The sequence below is a fragment of the Mastacembelus armatus genome, chromosome 22 (assembly GCF_900324485.2).
Source record: "Mastacembelus armatus chromosome 22, fMasArm1.2, whole genome shotgun sequence".
NCBI classification, from domain to species: domain Eukaryota; kingdom Metazoa; phylum Chordata; class Actinopteri; order Synbranchiformes; family Mastacembelidae; genus Mastacembelus; species Mastacembelus armatus.
The window spans coordinates 11057008-11077798 of record NC_046654.1 but is presented as its reverse complement, the minus strand read 5'-3'; the positions used below and the strand labels follow the sequence as shown (position 1 = coordinate 11077798).

General features: G+C 42.0%; 1 protein-coding gene across 2 annotated transcripts in view; it reads right to left on the bottom strand.

Moving 5' to 3' along the window:
* tmem260 (transmembrane protein 260) overlaps positions 1–17544 on the bottom strand; it is a 31202-nt gene extending 13658 nt beyond the window's left edge. Inside the window, exons 1-5 of one of the 2 annotated variants that reach the window (XM_026303169.2) lie at positions 15885–17544; positions 11062–11093; positions 9342–9493; positions 669–846; positions 429–542 (exon numbers count right to left, since the gene is read on the bottom strand). In XM_026303169.2, the coding sequence (XP_026158954.1) occupies positions 429–542; positions 669–846; positions 9342–9493; positions 11062–11093; positions 15885–15894 (486 nt within the window). In that variant the 5' untranslated portion in view covers positions 15895–17544. Of the gene's footprint in view, positions 1–428; positions 543–668; positions 847–9341; positions 9494–11061; positions 11094–14106; positions 14585–15884 lie in introns of those variants that run through there. The other variant, XM_026303162.1, reaches the window with a different exon arrangement.
* Positions 17545–20791: the final 3247 nt, after the last annotated feature.

Here is a 20791-nt window from a genome sequence, read left to right as displayed (position 1 = left end):
TACTAGCAAGGTGTACCTAATAAAGTGGCCAATGACCCTCACCAGCATAGCATGGCATAGCGTTCACCATCTTGCTCTCTTCTAACAGCCTATCACAAAGTCTAATGCTATAACCAAGTGGCTCTTCCATCCTATTTTGGATGACAAAGAACCCCCTGGAGATAAAAAGCAAAACTTCTTCAGAGATATCTATATATCTGCATCAGGAAAATTGCTCCCAGTCCCTCTTCTTCGATAAACCATTTCCATTTTTACAACTCCAGAAGTTTTCAGAAGTATTTCTACTTCGCTATCTATTAAGCCCTGTGCCCTGTGTATGATATGCAATTGCAGACTGCACACAGCTAAACATACACATGAGAAACACAGTCTTTCTTAACATGCATTTAAATTGCCTGAGTGTTGATAAATAAGATACCGGGGTTTACCTTGTGACTGTAAAGGTGATGAAGGACCCAGGGAATGATGACCAGTACGTACAGTACCAGGGTGTGCTGGTTACAGAGTCCCAAGCCACAGAATAGCGCCCCCCAATGTGCAATCTGGTATGGGCAAGTAAAGTAGTGCAGCACTCAATCTGATGTCTTCTAAAAATAAGGCCTCTAAAGAAGGTACAGTGGGAACATACAAGTTCCCATTGAGGGGGTGGATGTGTCACACTGAGTTACCTTCCTCCTCTGTGAGGTTTTTTCAGCACAGCAGAAGCTGGCAGTCAAGAAGAAGAGCAGACCAACAAATAAGTTGTTGAGGGTGAAGACCTCTGCCACCATGGACCACTGCCAGCTCAGCCTGGACACGGCAAACACTCCTCCAGCCAGTACTGCTCCAGGACCAGGACCTGCCAACCTGACAGTGAAGGAGTAGAGGCTGATATTATAATACACACTTTTACTATGATCTATGATTCACTTTCAATGCTAATGCAGGAAAATATAATGTCTATTATGTTAGATTAAATAAAATGAGCTACTTATACTTTGCTGATAAGCATATCTTAAAATATCCAAGTGTGTGCTTTTATTTATAGGCACAGTGTTTTTAAATCTATAAAATTTGGCCCAACTTAAACTAGACCAACACAAAGAAGGGAAAACAACTAAGTCAGCAGCTCCACACAAAATTAAAATTCTGAATTGGGGACCCATTATAATCTCCCTACGACCCAGGTTTGCTTCTTGGACAAGAACTGAAAAAACACCCAGTGAATTGGGGCAAATGAGAAGTTCCTCCCCAGCAGTCGGTTGATCTCAAGCAGACTGGCGCAGAAACCACCGTGGTACAGATAGCACTTTATCCTCAGCTTCTTAAATATAATGGGTGCACAAAAGTTTCCCACTTTTCCCTCTCCTGTACTGTCTCCATCTCCTTTGCAGTAATTGAAGCAAACTTGGGATAATCTGTCATATGCTAAGACCCACCACTTACTAGAATGAGAGACAGAGGAGTAGAGAGAGGCGACAAATGATGGGGAGAAGGGAAAGAAAAGGAAAATAGTGCAGAGAAGTGTGTGTTAAAAGGGTGAGACAGTGTGCGGGATGAAGGATGAAAAATAGAAAAAGGAAGAAAAAAGTTCAAGAAGAGAGAGGGGAAAAAGAGAAAAGGCAAAAAAAAAAAAAAGCAGCACAGTCCCCGGCATGCTGGCTCTGAAATATGAGCAGGCTCGACAATTAGGGAAGTCAGGCAGTATGGCCCTTTCCACCATTGTGTGGAGTGGCTTAGAGTCCTCATCAGCCTATCAGCTAACTGACAGGCAGAGAGCTGCTCTATTCAGCACCGCAGATACAAGCTGCAGGCCAAACGGCTGCCAGGTCCCTTATGACCCCACAATCCCTTGCCGGTGACAGCTTCAAGCTCCATAGCAAATTAGGCGCTCTCACATTACAATCGCAGAAGACAGATTCCATTAACGGTATCTGAAATTGAGTAGAGAGCAGGCCCGTTATCAGACCTGACTCATAAGCACCACCATTAATCACAAGGCATGATACCATTTATACATTTCCAGCTCTCTGCCTGCCGCTGTGATAGTCAGCCACAAAAGGCCTGATGAGACTTAGGCTAGGGGAACAATGGAGCTTTCTGAGGAAAGCGCGGTAAATCAGGAAAAAAAGGAGAGGGAGAGCGAGTGGAGGGTAGAAAAAAAAAAAACTCTTGCTTGCTGACTACTTCCCCTTTTTTTCTTGGGTTTTCTCTATTCTACTCTCCACTTTTTCTCCCCTGTGTTCACTGTAATGCGAGCAGGGTGAATGTGTATATAAATGTGTGTGTGCGCACTTAACTGGGGGGGGGGCGGCAACTGTGTTGATGGGACTTCTAGGAGTGGGTCTTAATAAGAGATAGCAGCGTCTTTCTCGCTGCACCGCTCCAGGAATTAGTTGTAACTTGAAGGAAGGATGTAGGAGGGGAGGGATAGGGGAGATGGGTACTTTTGTTGAGGTGCAGAGACCCCCCGCACCCATATTTTTACCTAGCTACATGGCAATTAACCCATAGCTCATACACCTAGTAGGGGGGCTGGTTTAAGGGAAGCACAGGGTGCAGAGCAGTCGCAGGGGTCCATGGACTGGGTTATTACACCAAGTCTGTTCCTGCTTTTGAAGCCCTGTCTGATAGCCAGGCAGAACTCATCACATGTTCAGAGACACACACACACACACACACACACACACACACACACACACACACACACACACACACACACACACACACACACACACACACACACACACACACACACACACACACACACACACACACACACACACACACACACACACACACACACACACACACACGTTCTGCGACTTCTTTATTCTCCCTGAGTGCCTGACAAATCTCTCTGTTAGAGCTTGTCAGTCTGTAAGAGCCCAGTGATGTGTGTACAGTGAGGACTATAAATGACCTGTCTGTCTGCCTGGGACCACCTGGGTCCCAGGCAGCCTCTTCACAGCTCATTCTCCAGGCTGGCTGCTCCCAAGGCACGAAGATAAAGCAGGACACATTCTGACACCAGTGTGGCCGTGTTCACTGTTATCACGACTCAATGTGGTGCAGGTTGTTGCTATGCTGAAATGTTGTGGCTCAGTGACAATGGCCTGGTTGAGACGTGGCAGGAGAATAACAGGGCTGACAACAAGACTCCTTTACCCTGAATTGATCCATCCTGCAAAAAAGTCTGTGTCATCACTCAGGTAATTAACTAAATGGTAATTATGCTGCATAGGAAATCATGTAACTGGATAGAAACAAAAATTACCTTTATTTTAAGCTAAATATATATATATATATATATATGGAATGAAAACACTGAAATAGAAAAAATACTAAATATTTAAAACAAAAGTCTGAGTGCAGGTCTATATAGAAGGATCAAAGGAAAATAAAAATAAACAAATGACAATGATACAACAGACCCTGGTGAGCAATGTCCCCTTCAAGGACATAAAAGCTCAGCACAATCACTTTGAACTGTTAGAAAGGGACCTGACTCATTTACCCCCTCAGTTCTACAGTATGGGCTAGAGACATGCCAGCACCAGCAGTCCGTGCTAAATAACAGCACACAAAAAGCCTACACCAGCACTCTGCACTGAATGAGCTTTCACAATGGAGCTGGCCAAGGGAGCCACTGTCACACACCACCCCGGGGAACAAACAATACCACAGCTCTGCCATCTCGGATCAGCACTGCACTGTTCTCTAAGCGAGTGGTGGTTTGGGAAAACGGCGCTGGAAAGGAATCACACATTCCTGAAGAGGGTAAAGAGCCCGCGAGAGGAGGTGGCCTGCTAGGGCTGAGGCTTCCAGCTGGCCCTCGTTCACACCCCAGGTCTCCCCTCTCCTTCAGGCCAGCCAGGGTACTTAGTAGATATTATATGACAGTGGCATGATGCATTGTTTTGAAATTTCAAAGCCATATAGCAACTGAGCTTACAAATTTTAGCTTTTATTTAAAGAAAATGATATCTGTGTGCAGATATCAAATGCCTGTGTTTCATAGTAAATGAGTGCACAGATAATGGTTAAGCAACATTTCAATATTATTTATGGTCTTTCAGCAGAATATAAAATGTATAATCTAACATGATCAAATTGTGTTACCATCAGCACATGTATGAAGATTACACATTTTTAGCAGAAAGTCTGTGTTACACACATCGAGTGTTTAACACAAAATGCCGCCAAGTTGCATTATGGGAAATGTAGGATCCGATGTTTTGAGGGTTTGACCAATAGTTGACACTCAATGTTAAGGATATCTCAACCCCTGTTGCCTTGATTTTGACAATTATTTTAAAAAATATACAATTTAAAGTCTCTAATGATATGGAAATGTAATATTAACTGGAGTGCACCATTAATTATTGCAAGCAAATCATAAAGAGTAACGAAGTGATATGATGTGAAGATGTTTTCCATTTACTTATGTGAACAACATGCAACAATATGCATTGATCTATTTGCTATACAGCTTATCCTGTAAAGCTGGCTGGGTAAGAGGATGGTTGCACTCTGGACAGACCACCAGTGTGACACATAGACAGTCATTCACTAACCTGTATGTGTTGGACTGTGGCAGGAAACTAGAGTGTCCACACTGATACAAGGAGCACACATAAAAAAAAAAAATCAAAGACCTTGGGTTTGAATGGGGTCCAAACCTTCTTGCTTTGAGGCAACAGTGGTAACTACCATTCCACCGTAACAGTAGACAAGAATTAATATCACTGATTAGTTTATACATAATTTAGCACAGATGCGTCATTTTGTCATTTATATTAATATCACAAAAAAAATCTTATACTAATGCTAATGATACCAATTTCAGGCATATTACAAAGGCATTATAATATATATTTTGAAATTTTTAAGCTATTCTGAGTGAAACATCTAATGAAGGTCAACTTGTTGGACTGTTACATCTTTTTCATTTCTTAGAATTATTTGATGTGTAATTATCTATCAAAAGAACAGTCAATACCAAAATATTATCACCTTACCAATATTGAGGTAAAAAAATCAAAAATATTATTTGACCTTTTTCAGTATTTACAGTCTAATTTGTAGCCAATCATCAAAGCAGGCACTTCCGTCTTTCCTGCCTCATCCACTGCGTGTTGATGAGGCTGCCTACTTGCACAGAGAGAAGGGTAAATAAGTGTCCCTGCTCAACCCTCCTCCAAGAGAACACTCCAGTGCTCCAAGTGCGTGCAAAATTAATCACCACCAAACAATGCAGCTACTGACATGACAATTTCTCCCAGAATGCCATCTTAATCTCCACCCCAACACACAAAAATTACAGGAAGAGGGGAATAAAATATTTACAAAAATCCTGTGTTTATGCAATTCACTGAATGCCATTTTTATTGCTGCTTTTTGTCCAACAAAGTCATTAGGCACATACCAGTGATACATAAATGTTGCTGTATAGATTCCATTAACTAATTCTGGGTGAATTGTAATTGCCAAGTCTGATCCGTCTCCATGCCTGGTGCCTTATTAAGGCTGCCTGTGGTGGGTGAGCAATGTAATATTGACGTCCGAGGCAGACACAATCTCAGGCCCACGGGCGAAAGAAATATTAAACTGGTACTATATTCTGCTGTCTATCTAACCCTCCTCCCCCCTCCTCTCTATCCCCATCCTGTAGCCAGTAATGAGGAAATAACATCTTCATTAGACATCTGTTTAACTGTATTAGAGAATGAGTCCTGGGGGAACCATTGGTCATGCTGAGGATGGGGGTCTGTTGGACTACAATATGACAGCTGAGATATTTCAGAAATTGAACAAAAGGTCCAGAGATTGGAGCCTTTTGAATAGACAAACCTAAATTTGTCTTCTGCATTTTCAGATGAAAACAGAAATGGCTGTATTCTGTATTGGCACTTTGGATGAAGTTTTTATCTGACCATAGCAGATGTTAGAGGGAGGGGAAGCCTTGCCACCTGCAGGGAGAGGTGAGAATATTATCCAGCAAAACAACTCTTTTCAGTCCCTAGTGTATGACAACTTGCACTGAAGACATAAAAAGAAACACACACACACACTTTCACAAATGGCTGCAAAAAACAACCCCCCCAACATATTTCTCCTGAAATGACCGCAACAAGATACACGCAACTCCACCCCTATGGAAAATAACCCCACCTGAGCAAAGAGGGGAAGCCATCAGGACCATATGGTGGAGGCCCTTATAAGGAGCTGGGGATGCAGCACCAGGCAGGGGATGGTGCCATGCCCATCGTCCGGTCCACTAAGGTATCAGCTGTGCCACATGGGCCAGCTCTTAGTGGGGGAGCCTCTCGCAGGTGTGCATTTTCTTTCGAGGTCCGCCAGGGAACGAGGAGGCCAAACACATTTGGTGTGTCTCAACAGTCCTGTTACGTAATCATGTGATCAAACAAAAAGTGCTGATGGCTGAGCGTTGCGATTTTTTCTGATGGCTGACAGCACACTAACGTGTCTGCTCCTGGTTTCTCAGGATAAGCCCAGGAATGGAGAGAGATTCCTCTCAGGTAGCAGAGACTCAGAGCAGCTTTAACAGATAAACTGTGAAACGAGAGAGCAAAGAATACCAAGCTGTCGAGATTATCCCACTATGAAGAGTGCATTCCTCTAGAAACTCACAGCTGAGGCCTTTTGCATTCCTTGGGCCAAATGCTTCTTTCAGTGAACCTACAAGTGCAATCGATATTAATTATCATTACGTCCACCATCCTCAAAGGCTTGTCAAGCCATGGTGTGAAAACATAACAAGACATGCAATTTGGCCATCAAACCACATGATCAAGCCAAGAGAACAGTAATTGACAAATCAAAGGGAGGCTAAGTGCTACATTTAAACTTAGGCAAGAGAGAGAAGTGGCTTCCAAGCCTATCAACTTACATTCCCCCACATTAAACACTGCAATCTGGCCGACTAATTTAAATTGATACATCAAAGGCTTGCCATGTTGGGTATATTCCAGATGAATTTCAAGGTCTTACAATTTACTATTTGAGAAAAACTGCCTACAAGTACCCATATTAACTTCAACACATTTTTCCATCTGAAAATAATCACACAAAGCAATGGTTTGTTTGGGGAGAAAAGTCTATTTCTTAGATGATGCAGATCTAAACATAAAACACAGAGAAGCATATGGTCCTCAAAGGGACAAAAACAGAAGAGATATCCTGAACTTAACTATGTTAGAAAAAGATAGACAAACCTATTGCAAGGACAGAGCAGGTACGAACGGGTGTTAACTGGTCAGTTTTGGCATTTCATCTGAGGGAAAGGCCTTGCCAGAGAGTCCCTGCAGAGCTGTGGCATGACATGTATGCCAATTTTCTATCTATGGTTAAAGCACCCAATGCCCTCTGTGCCAGAACTGAGAGGGAGGTCTTGACCATCCGGAAACCCTCTACCCCTCTCTCCCTCCTCTTCTTTTGCCCTCTCCAGTAACCCCTCAACAGGCAGAATCTGCCAGCTGACCCACAGCCACAAGCTCATCCCAAACTAGGCCTGAACTGATAACGACTAAAACCTTTTATGCTTATTTTAGATTATACATTCATACTTAAGAGCTTATATGGTGTGACTGCATGCTCTGGCTAAAGTCCTCACTACCAATCAACTGTTGTTGAGGGGGTGGATGGGGTTAGAGGTCCTCATAATGACTTTTTACTTGACCATAATCCAAAATTGGATCTAAATCCACAGAGATTACAAACATGGCTACAGTTAACATGCGTACTAGGAGCTAAATATCACCCAGACTGCATGGATATTTTCCGGCCTGAAATAACTGTCTGTACATGTCTGGCCAGCAGCTGAGTTCAATCCTTCAACTGACTGGTAACTTATCAAAGGCATATAGATGAAGAGACCAGTAAGAGACACAGCTAAAAACACCCAAACAGGCAAGGTGTTGTCTGTTATTTTCATCATCTTTCTATTCTTTTCCTCTCTCCTCACCTGTCCTGCGCAGACTGCCTGAAACTGACAGGCTTTAATTCACCTCTGAGGAGGGAAGGACAAGGTCTAAGGCTGATGCAGTCTGGGCTTGGGGCCAGTCCCCTAGGGAGCTCTTCCTTCCCAGCCCCTGCCCTCTTCAAGCAGGGCTGACCCTGTACCCTGTCTGCATCTACTCCAGACCACCTGCCACTTAGCACACAATGGCCAAGCACACAGGAAGCAGGCTCAGTACTGGGCACCTGGGAACGCACACATCTCTATTTTCACCTGCCTTGCCCCTACTATCATTGGGTCCTCACAGTCTGCAGCAGGAAGGTGTACAGTAGGAAGAAATTACATCATATTCAACAATTCCTATTCTGCAAGTGTAAATTAGAAGTATATGACATGCTTGGAAATGCCCCAGTATGCATAAACAGTGACAAAAAAGGAAAAATGTTGACACTAAGCTGCAACCAACAATGCTATGTGGAAAATTACTAAGATCAGCATAAGAGTGATGTAAGGTAGTCCAGTCAACCATGCAAGATAAACACACACACACACAAAGAGGGAACGGGTGGAATACTCCTTACATGATGGGGTCAGCAGTAGGCAAAACTGCAGGGTGGTAGATGGCAATACAGAGACTGTAAACTATGCCATGACTAAGTGAGGAGAGAGAGAGTGGTAGAGAAGGGAGGAGCGGAGTTAGTGATCCTGCTCCTCTCAGACCCAGGAGGCGAGAAGGGGGAGATTAGAAATCGTGCCATGTCAGGATTGGGAGCATGCTGGGCAGTGGTGGGGCAGGAGAACAGGGACATCAGGGTGGGTGTTGGAGGGTACGATAATTGTGATATACATACACACACACGCACACTCACAACGGGTGACTGATGTGTAAACAGGCAGGGGAGGGTGGTGGGAGGGAGGAGGGTGGCTGGGCTCTGCTCCTGAATACTGAAAAGAGGATAACCAGTCTCTACCAGAGAAGTCTCTGTTCCACACAGCATCAAGATACAAAAAGTCAGTAGGGGAATGTTTAAAGACCCTTTCCACTCAAAAACATATTCTTATTGTCACTTCCCTTCGATAGTTAACTTTAAATATACAGACTGATGTGTTGTTAATAACCAGAAGGCTCCTCCATGAGAGGCTGGGAAGGCTTCTCTGTGCTTCCCTGATAACTGAGTTTGACGCATGCAAATTCAGGAACAAACTTATAGTGTGGAAGTCAATCATGTGAAAGAACTAATCTACAAACATGCTCAATCTGAGGATTCCTTTTACTGCTTCTACATTCACTGATATCAAAACACAGCAATGACAGGAAAACATGAAGACATCAACAGGTAGTGGAAAATGAGACAGGGATCTTATATATCCATGTGCCTACCTGCAGACTGTAATACACAGGGCACCACAGGCTGCAGCCCCCAGCAGGCTACACATCAGGCTGATACTGTGGGCTGAAGATAGTGAGGGTAGAAGGCACATAGCTAGTCGAGCTAGCAGGGTGAAGACAGGGTACCCTGGAGGATGAGCCACCTAAAAACACAATGACAAGGTGAAACCCAGAAAACAGCTTAAAGAAAGCAGCACTATAACCAAGGTAATGTTTTACTGGAGATGTCTGAGTGGGCAGCAGGCTGCAATGATGAGTACATGAGATAGTTGCAACACTGGAGAAAGAATTAGGAATAGAAAGCTAGGGCGAGAATATAAGAGGTGACTACTGAGCAGGACTGAACCAGATAATGTTAAAGACTTTTTTATTATCAGCAGCCCCTTATGATTGAGCAGCAAAATTAGCACCTTTTCGGTCCTCGGCAGATGACAGTAGTGTCATGCTGTAGAGCTGCAGTACTGGTGAAGAGTCAGACACATCCTGCCTGCCCTGACTGCAAACTTACAACTTACACTACAATGTTACCAAAGGCCTCACCCCCCAGCCCAACTTCCTCCCTGGCCTCATGTCTTTTCCTCTGGCCTCTTCCCAAGGACAGTGCAGCTCCCTCGAGCCCACAGCAGAACACGTGGTGCTCACCAGCCCTGGCCCCCAAACCACCTCTGAGTCTCAGTCATTCTCGCCTGGGGGATCTCGGCAATCACAGCAATTAGCCGCTAAGTCTCCTCCACCCAGATAAGAGCTCAGTCATTAAACACAGAATCACTCCCTGGCATTGATAACACAAGCCATGCAGGCAGAGAGATGGGGCAGCGCTTTGAATGAACACAGAACTAAAAGGTGAGAGCATGACAGCCTCACTGGTCACCTCAAACACAGCAGAGGCTTTTTTGTTACAGACAATTCACCCAAATTTGACAATGCACCAGGGATGGAACATGTAGGTCAGGACGAAATGAAAAGCAAAAGAGATGAAATAAAAGAGAAAATATGAGAGAAAGAAAATGGCGAGCAGACAGTTTGACGAACTAAGTGGTACTGTCAGAGAGATAGGTAACTCTTTGACATCAACATGAGCGTGTTGAGGAAGGAATGTGTGGCAGACAGGAGTGGACAGACATGCAGCTAAAGGACAGCTGAGGGACAAAGACCACAGGGAGCCAAGAAAAGCAGAACTCTGGAGGTCTGGGGATGAGAGAGGGGGGCAGCAGGCTGGGGCTCAGGGATGGCCTGCAAGGCCCTAGGGAGGCCTGAAAGGCAGACAGGCAGGCCACACGGACTGCAGCACTAACAGCAGGATTACTGGCATAGTGACACCGACACAGCCTCCCTAAAAGGATCACAGCGGCGTAATAAACTTTATTAAATAATAAAACTTATTATAACTGTTAACCCGATTTAGTTCATTCTTCGCGGCTTACACACACACACAAAAAAGAGGGGTGGATATAATAAGCCTTATACCGTACATAAGGCAAAGCCTACAAAAGCCATCGCCTTACCATTGACTTTAATTGGATTTGAAAAACGGGTTGCAAATTATAGCATTCTCTACTTGCAACTTAGTAAAATAAGTGTATAGAAAAGAAGGAAAAAACCTGTGGACTGAAAGTAAATTAATCTGCTTTCTGCCCATGCTTAATTAAACTTCCTTAATGCTTATAAGAGTTAATGAGTGAATTGATTAAACAATACAGCTAATACTTACCCCCAGCTCACAAGCAGTGGTGATCAGTTCTCCTGTGGAAGAGAATAGGGGAGGAAATTAATGTAAACCCAATAATTATTATTAAGAGACAAGTCTGCTCCCAAAGTTTTCCCAAATCAAATACTTGCACTGGGGTTTTGCATTAATTTGCCAGGATCAAAACCTGCAAATCTTCCCAGTGTGACATTTCCTAAGCGGCACGCTCATTCTCTTCATCTCTCGCTTCTCCCCTGATGCCTCCCTCCCCTTCCGCAGCACATACACATAGTTATAAACACGCGCACACACAAACCATTAGACTCCCTCTACAATGCTCTGTCACACAAAGACACACATATGCTGATCTGAGAATAATGCCTCCAGTCCCATTCTCCCCGTGCATTGGGGTCCCTTTCCTTCCTCTTTCTTCTGCCGCTCTATGTGCTTCTTTCCTGCTCCCACACTCCCAGTGTCTCAATGTCTTGTTTAGTCCGTTGGGCACAAACAGAAAGGCATCGTTGGTGACAGTCACAGAATGAGGTAAGCTCTAAAAATAAGAGCTGGTTGCACAATTTTTTGACAGGCTCTGTGTGAGGTGCAGCACAAAGTGAAAAGAAAACCCCTAAAAGCTATTTGAGGAAGCTTTAATGTATCTGGGCGCAAACCCATTTGTGCCAGAATACACCCAGAGCGTTGCAAATTATACTGATTTCTCACCCAATGTTTGCATCTCCCACTCATGAAAATTGAAATTTGGTTCAGATTAAATGACTCTGATAAATGTCTGGATTCAAGACAGCTCCCTCTACTGGTACTAGGCGGGTAGTCATCTCCTCCCTCCAGTACAGTGCATGAAATTATGGTCTTGTTTCTTGCATCAATGCTGACAGGATAATCAGCCTATTGCTTCACAGGCACACAAGCCATATAGGACATGTAGTAAATTAAAATACTACAAACAGAATAGACTATGAAATACATCACATTTTTTATTTCTTACTATAGTATATAAATACAAGGTTTTTAAAAAAATGAATTGATCTTTAGGATTAGATATCACACTGATTTACCCTCAAACTTAAACAACATTAAAAAATAGCAACAGAATATAGCTGGCTAATTTAAATGCAAGAAACCGTGTTGCTTCCATATTTAAAATAAAGAAAAACTTGCATTTGAAAAGCAAGAACATGGGCCACAACGCAGTACCAACCATTACAGAATCGAACGGCTGAATTTCAGATGGCATTGGCTGCCTCACATATTTTGCAACTTTGCCGATACAGTGAATTACGATGCCTAAATTTCTGCCACACGAGGAGCCCTAACTCTTATCAGTCTAATGGACCATGAAGTCAGAACTCCTCCACCTGCGCAGCTTAAACGTTTTCACAGCTCCATTTCACCTGGCATGAGCCGCCAGCTACCTGCCATCATTTTACACCATCCTTCATAGGTTTCTCAACTTCACTTATTTTCCCTCGGTAGTGGCACACTTTTACACCAGTCAACACAGATATTCAAACTCATACTGAGCCAAAACATTCATCTCAGTGCCACAAAGATGCAGTTCTGTAGCCCCAATACTAAAAAGGGAAAAATATTGACTCAACGGGGTAGCAGTATGGGTGCCAAGAGCCTTTATGATAGTGGAGCATGGGCACCCACACCAGTCTTCCCATAATCCCCATCATTTCCACACTCCACATTCCTAGACAACAGCGTTCCCGCAGGGCTGCGCTCAAGCCTCTCCAGGGCACATCACACCTAAAGAGATTAGGACACAGAGACGGAGACCTGGAGAATTCGGAAGGGTGTTCAGCTGGCACTATCAGAGCGGGCATCCTGCACCGTCCCTAAACACTGTGGAGAAGGGGCTGGCCATTTTTTCAAAGGCCCTGTTTGCTAGACAGCAGCACAACCAGCAGGGCTACTCAGCGCTCAAATTGTCTGCTCTCTCCTCATCTCTGCTCACTCATATCTGGCCCAAGCTTTTCATATGCTTTCATTTTGCAAAATGTGCATTCCACTCTGCAGTAGCGTGTATGCCAGAGTAGTGCAAACCTAACAAGCAGAGCCTTCATGCCCTCAAGCCCACATTTACAAGTTTGTAACCTTGCTATCACTTCTAAACACTGTTTGTAATTGTGCAAGGCATTTCTTCATAAACTGCATTACAAGAATGTTGGAAATCATGTTGGTCTGCCACACAGTACTGAGAGAAATACATTGGGTCCACTGTGAAGCCTTGTTGCAGAAGAGTGCAAAATAAATGTATGCATAAACACATAATACTGAATTTTAACAAACAAGCTAAATTATTTTCAGTGTCAAAGTCACCAAGCACCAATCACCAATGCATTGTCATTCCAAAGTGTGTCCGTATTATCCACCGTGCCAATGCAGTTCATAATAAATTATGGGTTTTTTTCCTCATGACCTCTGCAGATCGGTGAAAAAGTAACACTTTAAAAGGCAATCTTAAAGAACAACAAATATTTTGTGATAATTATAATAACATCATCTCTACTTGATATCGATCACAATATTCTGTGACATTTTGAAAAACAATTTCTAACTAAACAAACCTCAGACAAATGTCTGGTGACACATAACTTTTAATTCCCTGTAGAACCAATATCTACATAAAGTCAACGCAGAAATGAAATCAAGTGCACTAAAGTACACATTCAATTACAACCTCTTTGGTAAACGCATAAAAACACAATAAATTATGATCCACAATTTAACAAGACAGCAATGAAAGTAAAAATCGGATACAAAGATACAACATTATATTGTGTAAGTGATTTTTTACTAAATCACTTTTTTTCAAAGGCTGTCTTATTTCTCTAATTTTGCAAAGCATTTATTTTAAGACGTTAAGTTATAATTGCTGGTTTCAGCACGTTGTTTTACTCAGGTTTGGGGTTGTCTGGCTGCTGCAGCACCACCAGTCTGCACCAGCAGCTCCGTAAACAAGGCGCCACCCGATTGGCTGCGCGGCAACAAAACAAAGTCACATGACCAGAGGCGCTTTGAGCTAGCTAGCTTGCTAGTACCCACCTGAGTCTCCACCGGGGACGGTCCTCTGCACACGGGGCACATAAAGAGCAGTGACACAAGCGATCGTAGCGCCAGTCAGTATACAGCTTGCCTTTTGCTCCGCTGACATTTTTATTTCCGTATAAGCAGCGATAGTTTTTAAACCACTGCTAGCTAATGTCGGCTAACTAGCGAGCTAACGGTACTAGCATTAACACATTTTGTACGCTGCGGACTGTAAAAAGGACTCCTTAGCAAGCAGTTATCTGAAGAGTTACGTCAGACTAGAGGTTAAGTGAGCTAAACGTAATATTAAGTAAAAACTTCAGTTTGCGCTTTTGTTTGTGCAGTTTAACTATTACCCAAATGGACAAGTTACTGCTCCCTCGGAAGCAGCACGGTAATGTGACGGCGCCGACCTAACCTCGCGATACTTCGGGCGGGACTGTAGGCAATATGTACAGGTGTCGCTGGGATAATATTTTAAAACGTACATGAGTGTATTTCATTCCTGCATACACACCAGCACTGTTGTTTCTATGTATATTCAACGGAAAATATCTCAAATAGTAAACACCGCCCTTTATTGTATATTTGTGTTTATTTGTCCTAAGTTTAATAGAAATTTTTGTATTTTTCAGTTTTTTTCTTTTTTCATATTTAAAGTGCTAGAGTTTAAATTGATTGGTATGTATGGTTTCCAGCCTTATAAATACATTTTTGTGTGCTAATAATGTTTTAACAGTGTCAAGAATGAACTGTAAACCTACACTTGATCAGAAATCCTTAATGTTAATGAGGAAGACAATGTGACACATGACACACATGGTGTGACTGCTTGTCTGTTTCTGAAGTCAAAAATCACCTTCCAATTTCAAATCACTGTTTAGTTTCATATGCAGTTTACCTTCAACCTGATAGAGGAAGTGTTTAGCAGTTGTTTACTATTGCACAATACCTCCACAGCCTTCACAGCTTGGCCCTAAGTGTGTTTTTCATTCTCTTCACCATTGTTCTGTTGTTGTAGATGCAGCTAAAATGTTTTCTCTGTGGGCTGTGCTGTTGAAGAATCAGGTAAGTGATGCTAAATGCATTACAAGGGGTTCAAAACAGCGGGCCAGCTTAAGAGTGTTGACATTCCAGGTAAACCCAAACTCAAACATAGCTGCCTGCCTCATCCGATTTGGAGCCTTTCGAAAAAGCTCTATGCCATAGTCACCCCAGCCCTCTTAAAACTCCCTGGAATTGAAGTATGATGGATCTGTTTATCTGAACAGATGTTTTCTTATGCCCAGCCTTTCGTAAAAACAATCAAACAGTCTTCTTTACACTGCCTACATGTAGGGGCATTTTATTATTCCTCTGGAGAATTACATTTAAATGCTGTAGTAAGAGAAATACTATTGCATTTAAACATTATCATATTAGAGCTTACTATACCTCCTTTTAATACCCAATTAATTGTAGGAGAAAAGCATTATATCAGAAGTGAAACAAGACATATGCACATATGAATGTCTCAAGAGTGTCCATATTTTACAGGTTGAAGGGTGACTGTAATAAAGAAATTGGCCTATTGAACTGATAATAATCCCAGCCCACCATAAATGAGCCTGATCCCTCGGTAAATTGAGCCCTTGGTGAGGTGGAGTGGTGTCAGCACCTAGCCAACTCTCAGATGACTCTCTAATCCTCACTTCCCTCTTACCACCACCCTCACGGTCTAATCAGTCTTGAACACACACATATAACACTCACACCCATCTAACACACACACACACACACACCCAAGTACTCACCCTTCCTCATACTCGGGCTCAGCCATCTCTTCAGTGTGATGTCACTGCTAATCCACGTTTGGTTATCCGCTGGGCTGCAGTGCTGGCAGAGGGATATGGGGTGAATTTGGGGGAGGTGGAGGGAGGTGGCGGGTAATCACTCACGTCATAAAGTCTTCTCTCTAAAACCACCACTTCTATTATCCCCACTACCACCACCACATAGAAAACCAATGTCTTGCTCCGAGCCCAACTGAACAGAATATGCACAAATGCTCAATGGAGTGTTAATGTGAACACATATTCCAGCTCTGATAGGAAAGATACAACACAGCTGTGAGCATATTCACAGAGGCCTGTAGCTCCTATTAGAGACAAACAGGAATCATTAGAGAGTCTGCTGGATTAAGCGCGTCGTCCAAACCTCCCCCACCCACCCCGTGCATCCAGAAAATGCAAGGCCTTTTTATGGACAAAGAGAGGAATTACCCACATGGTTGAGACTTTCGTTCCATATGGCACCAGTCTATTAACAAACATTAGTTGACTGTAATAGCAGTGGTATTAAATTTATTATCGTTCAGATTGTGAGGTGTGTGTGATTTTGCGTATGTGTGTTTATGAGTGAGTGCAAGTATACACTCTCAGTATGTGCCAGCGTGTGTGATTAGAGAGTTCTAATGTTCCAGCTCTGGGGATTTGGAGCATGAGATAAGAAAGGACATTAATGGTAAATTGTGACGGACCAACAGAGCAAAACTGTTGTTTGAAATGTGTGTATGTTTCCTTTGCTGAGGCCTTTTTTTTTTTTTTTTTTGACAGTAACAAGCTACATATTGTCTAACAGTTTCTTGCTGTTTTTTTGTTTTTTTTAAATCAGTGCATCACAAGTGTAAACAGCCATGCATGAGAAAGTGGCTTACGAGACCAGTGAGCAAAATTCAATCTATTTGATTTTGTATTTTCCTCACTTACCACATATCTGTTTTAATCTTACCTTAAGCATCCTTGAAATGAGGTGTAATCCAGTTAAGCCCTTTTTGAATCTGCTTCACAGTCATATTGTACCCATTCATCACCTCGTAAACATTCCCACTACTAAATAGTTGCTCACTGGCAGTGTCCACAAGCCAAAATTCACATACTGTAGACATTAAAAGATTAAAAGTCTGTCATTTTTGCACTTTTCTGTGAGGCGGGCACTGCAGAAGAGCAGCTTGGTTGACTTTCAGTGGAATAATAATGGTCAGACAACACAGCACACATTTTATGCACAACAGGATACAGCAGACAGTGAAAAGGATAATTTGGAATCAGACATTTTGTTGTAGTACCTCAGACAATAAAGTTAGAGGAGTAATGGATGTTATAATGTCTTACCACCTGATTCTTACTCAGTGTTACAACCCGTGTCATTCAGAGGATCCACTACTTCCTGTGTTGCAAAATTGCCACTTCCTCCTTTTACTCAGGAAACAATGGAGCAATATACTGTGAAAGCTGCAAAACAGACAACAATGTGTATTATTATTCCAAGCTTCAGCTCCAATGCTAGGCTGGTATAAGTCACAGAACAATTTCTATAAAATGTACATGTAGCGAGGCCTTGAACCAGTGAATAAGTCTTCAGAGAGATTAATTCTCCTCTGTGATCCTGTTCTCATTATAAGAAGCAGGGGACTCAAACACACATAATAACAGGGCTGACTGCTGTTCCTTTGTAACATGTGGCTACCTAAATGATCCTAAATAAGATAGATGACAAGGATAAAGCAAATCATAATCGGCATTTTGCACAATGGAACATAATAGTCTGAAGAGAACAAGGGACAACATACAGAGCTCCTGTTTCCATCGCCTGGAGCAGCACACCTAGTCGAGAGCAATTAAAATGAGAGGATTCAATTTTGTCAAACACCAGGAACCTCAGATAAATCTTGTATCTCATTTTCCAGCGGAGGACACTCCCTCACGCTGGTGCTATCATGTTTGTTATGGTATTTTTAAGAAACAGCTGGTAACTGACAGAGTTGGTAAAACAACCCCTTTTTCCCCCAATGACGCTAATCCCAATCATTTCAGTGGGAGACCCAGGGGTGAGAGAGAGGGGGAGTCGAGTGAGATTGTGAATAAAAGATGGTCTCACACTGAAAATTTAGACAGAGTAGGAGGAGTGGGGGGCAAGCCAGCAAGACGCTGCATGGTTTCCATGTGGGAGCAATCCACTTACTTGAACTGATAAAGATTTAATTAACACAAGACTCTGCAATTACTCCATAATTAAAGTCATTTGTCCCCTTGTTTGGATGAGTAGGCAAGACACCACATGTGCCTCTGTAAGAGCAGATGAGAAAAAGAGGGCATGAGGGGCTCAAAGAGGTAGACTCTGTCCCACTTTAATGTTTGAATTGAATGCTTGATTTTTTCAAACCTATTTTCCCCACGTATGTTCCAATAAAATATTTGTATCGGCTTCTCTTCAGCCTGTGTTTATTTGACTTTTACTTGATAACTCATTTGTTATTCATTGAGAAAGTAATAAGATGAGTAGGCCAAGTGCAAAGTATCATCAAGAGCCACATGAAATAGTAAATAGGCCTGATACAATCATAATCCTCTTCAAACTGCAGTGCATACAGCTTTGAATTGTGTAATGGCAGGGCGGCAAAGCTTGCTCAAAGCTAAAGCAGAAAAATACAAAATAAGTTGGATGATTTTGTTTGATGAGATCAAATTGCATAAATTAAAAGTACGAGTCCTGGGTCCTGGGACGTAGACCCAAACTTAAAGGCAAATATCAGTGCAGTGTGAGTAAGTTACAGATAGTGACTAACCACGCAAGACAGAAATAGTAAGGAATTAACAGCAGCATCCGATATGTGCAGCCTCGACATGGCAGTCCAATTGCTGGGAGGTTTAAAACAAAAAAGAAAAAAAGGTTACTATTTTAAATACGAGGGAGATAAATGTGTCTTGTGTTTGCATCTGAGGGTTGTAGGTGCTGTTTTAATTGGCACAAGTTAACACAGAGGTAAATACCACAACCTTCAACTCACGAGCTAAAGTGCCCTGCTCATAGACCAGCACACAGCATCCAGCCACCTGTAGCAATTCACAGGGAAGGTCTAATTACAGCAGATCAAGGTGCATTATGGGAAATGTAGGATTCAATTGTCAATTGTGTTTTATCTCTCATGTCTCTCACATCATGTTTTAATATGTTTTGTCATACTACATGTGATTTAAATTATTGAGGACACTTATGTAACTTGTTTTATTATTTACTGTATTTATCTAAAAAAAATCTATGATTAAATAATTGTTAAATAAAAATAAAATAAAGGGTTTGTGCAGCATATTCTTCGACATGCCACATCTCAACCTGACTTATTTCATAAACAAATAGATGGCAAAATGTTGTGGCTTTGCGCCCCATGAGACATCTGTCACCTGATTACATGAACATGTGGAGTTTCCCCTCTAAATGCTTTGACCCTGCTGAATTGGCCTTAGGTTTGTCAGCCATTTTGTGTGGCAATAAATGTAGGAACTTATTAGTACAATTATAATACAACTGGAAAACATGATAATGTAAAACCGAGTTGTGTGAAAGTGAAAAGTGTTAGAAGTTAATTAAGATCAAAAAGGTGATGGCAGGAGCAACATGGTTTGTGTCAGTCTATTACAATTTCCACCATCAGTGCAGCACATGAATCTTAGTTTCTCATACAGGAAGCTTGATCAAGAAAAAAAAAAAAAATTGTATCACTTTATTTGCATAACCCTGGCCTGCTCAAGGCAGGGGAACCACAAAGTGATCTCAAAATTAGCATGCTGTCACCTTCAGCGCCTCTTCTGTCATTCAGAAAAACAGGCGAGTGTGCAGACATATGAACCCATCGCACATCTACTGCAGAAATGTTAATTAGGAAGCATGGCATCCCACAGCTCCTTGCCTCTCCAAACGCCTAACTGACATGTTATGTATTTAAATCCCTTTCATGTGCCCTTATTATAGAGAAGATGAAGTCACATGCAAGTGATGGAAAATGTCCTCATCATCATATTCTTTTAGCATGCACATAAACACACATAAAAGCTACAAATTGCTCACAACTGGGCATATTTTGCAGGGTTGTGTGAATGATGCATTGATTTATATCGGAACTGAATCTAATGACAGTATACAGAATTTGAAAAGGTAACAGTATAATTAATTTGAAGAAAATGCAAAGCAAAGACATACAGATTGTCAATGAATGAATATAGGTCTAACCTTAAATATATAACCTTCATCTCCTGTGGTACCTTAATTGCAGATACAGATGGTTGTTAGGCATATATATATATATATATGCCAAATTTAATTTCAGTTGTTTCAGATGCATTTTGATTTATTTATACTTTAGTATTCTTCCTGAAAAAAACAAACTATTTCTTTGCTCTGTATTTTTGGCTATTTGATGGCTCAGTGGTTTGGTGGGCAAAGTGCCAGCAGCTCTATTGTTGAGGAAATAGTGCCCTCCTGTGGTTTTACAGGGAAACAACATGCTGCATTTATCACTGGGTTATGTTACTCATGCTATCATTTTTTATGGTAAATATTATCATGTGAATAGAATAGACTTCAAGAAAATTCTGCCCCTTATCTTAAAAAACGCTGTGTCTGATGGAGCCATTGACATTCAGAGCCATTTTGGCAACCAAGATAGCAGAGCAGTGCTTGTACGGGGGAATGATGAAACACATATGTAACTGTGATTAAACATTACTGGTATGTTGTGTGAACACAGCACAGACATCTGGAGTTCAAAGGCAGCAGATGAATAAGAAAGAACAAATCCTCATTAACTGTTCATGCTGCTTTAAACTGGTGGATCACTTTAAAATGCTCTCTGTGTCCCAGAACATTTCCTGTCAGTATTAAA